General features: G+C 41.3%; 1 protein-coding gene across 1 annotated transcript; it reads left to right on the top strand.

The window, feature by feature from the left end:
- Positions 1 to 1,408: 1,408 nt before the first annotated feature.
- LOC148517987 (mediator of RNA polymerase II transcription subunit 15-like) lies at positions 1,409 to 7,686 on the top strand. Its single transcript, XM_088477963.1, has 8 exons — positions 1,409 to 1,583; positions 2,273 to 2,407; positions 2,740 to 2,803; positions 2,932 to 2,998; positions 4,008 to 4,168; positions 5,018 to 5,184; positions 6,653 to 6,751; positions 7,103 to 7,686. Exons 1-8 carry the CDS (start codon positions 1,424 to 1,426, stop codon positions 7,237 to 7,239), a joined length of 990 nt encoding a protein of 329 aa, XP_088334089.1. The 5' UTR covers positions 1,409 to 1,423; the 3' UTR covers positions 7,240 to 7,686.
- Positions 7,687 to 7,903: the final 217 nt, after the last annotated feature.

Here is a 7,903-nt window from a genome sequence, read left to right on the forward strand (position 1 = left end):
TGTCACTGAGAATTATAATATGCAATCCACCCTGATCTATGTCTGCTTGAATTAAAATGATTTGTTTTTTACATTTCCCTGCTCCAAGTCACCTGAAAAGCACAAGTGTGGCCCTAGGACCTGATTCAGAGATGGGACGGTATTGCACAGCTGCAAGAAAGCGGCTGCGCAATACTGTCCAACTAAGGGCCGTATTCAATTAGCGGCGAAAACAGCCGTTTTTTTCGCCATTGGTGAAAACGGAAAAAAAAAAAAAAACGGCGAAATTTTCGCCCAAAAAACAGGCGAAAATGGGAACAGGCAAAAAAAAAAAAATGGAGAATAGTTTTCTCCATCACAGATCAGGTGAAAAATAATGCAAAATCTCTAATTTTGGCATAAAATGTGGGGATTTCTTTCAGAACCCTTTTGACATGAACTCCTAATGATAAATTACCGTAAAAAAAAAATCTCAAGTTGCGTACTTTGCCGAAGAATGACTGTGCAAGTTTTGGGCAGGAAAAAAGAAACGTTGAAAAACGATAGAAAGCATTTTTTTTTCTAGGAAATTACTGTTCCACGTAAATTGGGGGTACGTTAAAAATTTATGCAAGTATATTTTCGTGTCATAAAAAACACAATTTTAAAAAACGTTAAAACACCTGCGACCGCGTACGATATTTAAAAGACTTGGCGCATCCATACCGCCCATCGAAAAATCAGACCCGATACGTTAAAAACCATTTTCAATTATTTTTTTTTTCGCCCAAAATTTGTGCGGCCGTTTTTCGTCAAAGTACGCAACTTACGTTTTTTTCCCCCCTCCCCCGCTAATTATTCATTAAGAGGAGTTTCCAAAGGGCTCTGAAAGAAATCCCCACATTTTTCGCCAAAATTAGGGTTTTTGCATTTTATTTTTTTTCGCCTGGTCTGGGATGAAGAAAACTTTTCTCCATTTTTTTTTTTCCCCTGTTTTTTGGCGAAAATGTCGAAGTTTTTGTTGGCGAAAACTACCGTTTTCGCCGCTAACTGAATACGGCCCTAAATGCAGATGCTGCAGGAGGGGTCTGTAGGAAATAGATACCTCCTGCATGCTTCTGCGGTCCAAGCACAGCGTTCGTATACACTGGTTCTGCGATGGTTGCTGCTGTGGCCAGGCTCATAAGCTGAGACTCACTCAGCATGTCCGACGAAACTGCACATCCGGGTTCATGAAGTCTGCTTCCGACAACGGAGATCCTGGGCTCGGCACACCCACGTTTTGGAGAACATTTACGCTCGCCTCCCCTCAAATGCAGCTAAGGGGGTCTGCGAGCACGCAGGTCCTGTTCTGCACCTACACAGACCCAGTACCATCGGATATGTACACACATCGGGTTTGCTTACATTTCTGAAACAGGTCCCCAGTTTTAAAGGCCTTAGTGTGTGTCTGTGACTACCATTAATGTGTCCTATAGTGAAATCTATTCTTTTCTGCAGTTCTGGCACAGCACCCTCCCCAAGCTTCATGCCCAGCCCATCGCCACAACCTTCCCAGAGCCCAGCTTCTGCCCGCACCCCTCAGAATTTCAGTGTGCCTTCTCCAGGACCTCTCAATACTCCAGGTAAGGAGAGACACGTATTAGGGAATAAAATCTCACCTGGGATAACTGGGTGAAAAAGGGAGGGGTTTGGGGAACTATAAGCGTATGTCCACCATCTTTCTGTAAGGACTGACTGCTTTGTCACAATCCATAACTAGACTATGGGCTGGATTCAATTAGCCATGAAAAGCCACATTTTGGCAAAAAGTGTTTTGTAGGTGCGAACTTTTCGCACAAAACGACGTATCATGCAATCCTATTGCCGAAGTTTTCACATTTGCGAAAACTCAATAGACAAAAACCAGCGAACTGTTTTCACCATCTCAGAGCAGGTGAAAAGTTGTGCAAAATCCCTATTTTCGGCTAAAAATGTAGGAACCTAGGCCCTGATTCAAAGCCGGACGCTCTGACAGAGCGCTCGCTCTGAATCGGGGCCGTCCCTGCTCCTTTTTGGAGCGGCCTCCTGGCCGCTCGCATAGCTGTGGGTGACCACCCACAGCTATAGCGAGCAGCCAAAATGATGGTCGCGATGGTCAAAACCATCGCGACCATCGGGCTTGCGACGAGACCCTGCGGTAGGCGTTCCCATCTCTTACGTTAAGTTTTCGCTTTTTTGCGTCTAATTGAATTCCCTCTAGAACTTGCATGAGGATAGGTTTGATATAAGTTCCATCAGCTGTAAGGCTACAATTATTTTCTGGTTTATCCAGGTAATCCTAACTCTGTGATGAGCCCTGCAAGCTCCAACCAGTCGGAGGAACAACAGTATCTTGAAAAGCTAAAACAACTATCCAAGTACATAGAGCCATTGAGACGCATGATCAATAAGATTGATAAGAATGAAGGTAAGTCTCCTCTCCTCCCAATCCCCAACTGCAAGTGATTATTGAATTTGTTAAATGAAGCTGTTCCGACTGGCACTTTTTTTTTTTTTTTTATATATATGGTTTCACGATACATAGAAGATTCTATGCTATGTGTGTGGAGGTCCATTGCAGTATTTTCTGTTACGGTCTCTAGTGTTGTAATCTGTGTTCTTTGGGACACTTCTGCATCTATAAGCAGGGTTTTCCTATTAACGTTCCAGGTTCTTTCAGTTAATAATTGTAAACTTTAAAAAGTTAATTATCCTTACCTTTTTTTTTTTTTTTTTGCCTTTTTCCTATTTGTCCCCCAGATCGTAAGAAAGATCTGAGTAAAATGAAGAGTCTCTTGGATATTCTGACTGATCCATCGAAGAGGTGGGTTTGTGTATAGCTATATGGATGTGTATAGGCGCGTGTGTATTTCCAGTGTTATTTATTCACTGAAAATTGTTTCCCCTCTTTCTGATTACTTTTATCTTTTATAATCTTCCTTATTTGTACAGATGCCCCCTGAAGACTTTGCAGAAATGTGAGATTGCTCTGGAGAAGCTGAAGAATGACATGGCTGTGGTGAGAAATGTCTCTACGGCTGACTACCAGCTTAATCAAGAAGCACACTGGAGAAACACAGTGCAATTGAGAAGCCAAAAACTGCTGTATTATAATGTTCACATGACCAGCACCTCACACCGGAAGGGAGAATGTACTAAACCTTGGAGAGTGATAAAGTACCAGCCAATCAGCTCCTGTCATTTTTCACACAGCCTGTAAAGTAACAATTAGGAGCTGATTGGTTGGCACTTTATCGCTCTTCACTTTATCACTCTCCAAGGCTTAAAACATTTCCGCTCAGGTCTCGCAAGTTTCCTTTTGCACTGAGCCTAATGAAAAGTCCACATGCAGCATGTTTAGTTTAGCGAGGGAATTTACAGTACAATGTGGTTTTGTTAAGCCAGCCTTCCATGAATTCTCTTGTTTGCAGTAGTTCTCTTTTTCTGTGTTAATTCAGGTTTGCTTAAAACCGCTTAGGGCCTTGGTGGCTAACCTTGACACTCCAGATGTTGTGGAACTACATATCCCAGCATGCACTGCTACCATTTTGCTATTAGGGCATGCTAAAACTGTGGCAAGGCATGCTGGGATATGTAGTTCCACAACATCTGGAGTGTCAAGGTTAGCCACCACTGGCTTAGGGAGTGACATTATGTACAGATGTGTACCAGGTCCCGTTTTGTGTTTTGGCAAAAATGTATCTGTATACGAAGCTCTATAATGTAGCGGACGCAGCTTTGTTTCATTCCAAGTTATGTTGTGCTTCATATATAGACTTCGCTGCACACAGGTAAACAATGTCGTATATCAAATTAATCAGCACAGTCTGCTGGTGCGTCCTAGTCTCCTCGCATTGCCACCTAGACGCATTTTTAGCAAAAAATAGACGCCCAACGCTAGGAGAGTATCATGGGACCTGGGCCCGCTCACGCCAGGCAAGTTGCGCTGAATGGCATATTGACGCTAGATATGAGGATACTCTGTAGGTTACAGAGGTTCACAGGTTTGGTTCTTGTTTTTCTTTCAGCCAACTCCCCCTCCCCCAACTGTTCCATCATCAAAGCAGCAGTATCTGTGTCAACCACTATTGGATGCGGTCCTGGCGAATATCCGATCACCTGTATTTAACCACTCTTTGTATCGAACATTTGTACCAGCCATGACGGCTATACATGGGCAGCCCATAACGTAAGCTAGTGCAAGTTTATCTAATACCAAGTATTTTTGACTATTAATGCTGGCAATGATTGTTATGTGTGTTTTAATTTTTCTCCCTTGTAACAATCCTGCAGATACAAATGTGTAACTTTTACCTATCTTTTTGCCCATTTGTCTTTAGGACTTATGTGGATTTTGTTTTGATGCACTGTTCTTTAAAAGTTGTTAAATTTGGTGCGTTTTACTGAGACTAAACAATAGTTGAGTTGTCATTGCCACAGACTCCACACTGCTGTTTCGCTGTTCCAAAAAATCTTAAGTAATGTCAGAGCTTCAGTTCTCTGAGTTGTGGAGAAAAATAAAAGTGGGCAGTGATTTTGTTAGTAATATTAATGACCATTCCAGCCAATACTTTAGCAAAATGTTCGAGATGTCTAAACAAAAGTTGCAAAGTATATCTTATTGCAATATATTTTCATGGAATATATGGTTCAAATGGGATGTAGTCCCCATCCTGGCGGTCGGGGTGCCGGAGCTCAGAATACCGGCGCCGGAATCCCGTCCGTAAGTGTTAGGTTTAGGCACTAGGGGGAGGGTTAGACTGTTTAGGGCTAGGCTGCGGGGGGGGGGGGGGTGTAAGTGTTCGGCTGCAGGAAAGGTTTGGTTGATATTTAAGGTGAGGGTTAGGGAATTTGCCTACTTGTCGAGATTCTGACTGTCGGGTTGCCGTACCCAACCCAGTTCAAATCATGTGTTTAAAGAACATGACCGAGAATTTACTGTAGGTAAAGAAGTAAAAAGAGCAAGTTACATTACAGTATCTATCTGCTTCACTGCTTTGAGATTATAACTGTGAACACTGCCTCATTGTATTTATAGCGCTCAAACAGTTGTTCCACGAAAGAGAAAGTTTGAAGATGATGAAAGACAGAGTATTCCCAATGTTCTTCAGGGTGAGGTTGCAAAACTACACTCCATATTCCTGGTTAATCTGGATCCATCGCATTGCAGTAATAATGGGACAGTGCATCTTATTTGCAAATTAGGTGAGTATTACCAAAGCGTAATCAGAGAAACTATTTCACATTGTGTGTTTGTGTCATGGACAGTGTTTGTCAGCCCCTCACTTTTGTGGGGATTGGAACGTGTACGTATATTTGAATCTAAAATAACAATCATCCTCTACTAATCGCCATTAAAATGTAACCCATATCTGATATTATGTTTGTTTTTTTTATTTAAAAAAAAAAAATAGTCCACCAGACTACCAGGGATAGGCAGGGATGTTCCCATACCAACTAACTGAATTTCCACTTCAACAGTGGTGGACCGGGTTAAGTTTTTATAAAAATAAAGTATAGTGTTTGGGGGAAGGGGAAGAGGAGGGGTTTGTGATCATTTGGGCTTGTTCTACAGGCACAAGAATCTGAGGGGTCTAGTTACTGAAGCAGTGTTAGGAGACAGAGTGAAAAGTGATAAGGTGGCAGCCAATCAGCTCCCAACTGCCATCTCACAGGCTGTGTTTGAAAGATGACAGTTGGGAGCTGATTGGCTGGCACCTTATCACTTTTCACTCTGTCTCCTAACACTGCTTAGTAAATAGACCTCTGAATGTCTGGCGTCACTGAGTCGTCTTGAAACTCTGCTAGTATTATTTACATGCCAAACTGCTAGGTTTAGAATTTTCTTCCACTTTTTGAATACAAATTATAAACAAAATGTTTTTTCCCATTAAAAACCAAGAAGTCTACAATTATATGAAGAGTGTTTGTTTGAAATAGTCAAGTCAAAGTGCAGAACTCCACCCCATTAAGATACTGTGGTGGGACCTTAGGTATGCTGTGCATGAACAAATGACATCAGAAGTCAGTGAACTGAAGCAGTGCTTGCAAGGAAGAATGGGCAAAGGGAAGTAGTTACTTTGTCGACGGTTAGAATGTGGACAGTGGAATCTCGATTGCATGATGTTGGCGAGATACTAATTCTAAATAAAGCACTTTAACCGTTCGGCATTATATCTTTAAATATTGTGCTTTACCATTAAATGTAAAGCTATAATGCTGACCCGGCTAAAATGTTTTAATTAGCATTTAAACCATGTCTGCATTTTGCCGTCGGGATTATGCTATCCACAATGTAACTGTCAAAATTTCATGTTTTAACCGACTCTAAACTGAAAGAAAAATAGTAACTTCAACTATGTATCCAGGAACTAGAGCTTCTCCAAGAGGTAGTGGTGGTGCTATGGGGATGGAAGCTGGGACCACAATGGCGATGTCTGCCCATATGTTGTTGACCACTAACATCAATAGCCATTGCTGATTAAGGTGGTTCTTCGAGCTACATAATCATAAGATATACTTCTTATTACATGGCTTTTTTTAATATGTAAAAAAAAAAACAATTATTAGAGTGTAAAAATTTTTTCAGGGAATTTTGGTCCACCGTGCTCCTTGTTGCTGGGTAATAACGCCATTTCTTTCATCATAGTAACTAATATTTTCCTAAACCTAGATGACAAAAACCTTCCAAGTGTACCTCCTCTGCAGCTGAGTGTGCCAGCGGATTATCCTGAGCAGAGCCCCCTTTGGATGGACAATCCCCGGCAATATGGTAATGTTCCAGTTAGATTTCTCATTCATGTAACTTCAGTGTGTTGCTACTTTCTGAGCCAAAAATGCTCTGAAAACTAATGATACAGGCTCAATAGAATGTATCTTACTATACAAAGATAAAGTTACCAACTGTTGGAAATAATCAACCAAAAGAATGTTTCCACTTAAAAATAAGGAGTTGGAACTCTGGAATATACATGAATGGAAGTGCCAGGCATCATAGCTAGAGCTTTTAGGATGACTTTAAAAGACTGTTGTTGTATTTTATATTCATATAGCTTTAGAATAATACATTGTGGTCTGTTTTGTGTTCCATGTACTTAGTTGTGATAGTAGCTTTCTTTTGCAGAAGCTAACCCATTCCTGCAGTCCGTGTACCGCTATATGACCTCCAAACTCCTTCAGCTTCCTGACAAGCACTCTCTTACAGCCCTGCTAACAACATGGGCACAGAGCATTCGGCAAGCCTGCCTCTCAGCTGCATAGGCACAGCATCATCTTCACATCTATGCAAAGAACTGGACCAGTAATGTATTTCCATGGGGCCAGTAAACGGAACTGCTTGAGAAGTATTGTACTCCTGCATGATGGCCGCTACTGATTTATAAGCTGGTATAATACTGGCGGCTTTTAAATCAGCCAGTTATGGTATATATACTGTGTAGAACTTAAGACAGATGTTAAGAGTTCAATACCCTTTTTCTTTGCAGCTCTGAATCCTGTCAGCATGAGTACACTAATGACACAGAGTGACTATCATGCCCCTTGTGATGGTGCTCTCTGAATGGAGAGCTTTGTGATGCGCAAGCATGTAACCTAGTAATAACATGTATACGAGTTAATGCTTGATGTGATCAGGCATATTTTGTACACATCTTTTAAATTGTATTTCTTTTGTTATAATAAATCAGACTGTTGCCTGCAAGAATCATTGATTGTGTGATGGATATCTGTATTATTGTACTAGGTTTGCTAGAGAGAAAAGATCGACTGATAAACTGAGCAGATGCCATCACTTCACTGTTTGATGTTTGCTTCATTTTAATACTACGTCTGCTTGACAGCATTTAATCCTGAACAGTCTTTATACAATGTGGCGTTGTTTTAGGCAGGTTTCTTCCAGACTCCTGCACTTTCATTAAGCTCTCTG

This window comes from Taudactylus pleione, unplaced genomic scaffold (assembly GCF_031769625.1).
Source record: "Taudactylus pleione unplaced genomic scaffold, aTauple2 ptg000205l, whole genome shotgun sequence".
In the NCBI taxonomy this organism is placed as follows: domain Eukaryota; kingdom Metazoa; phylum Chordata; class Amphibia; order Anura; family Myobatrachidae; genus Taudactylus; species Taudactylus pleione.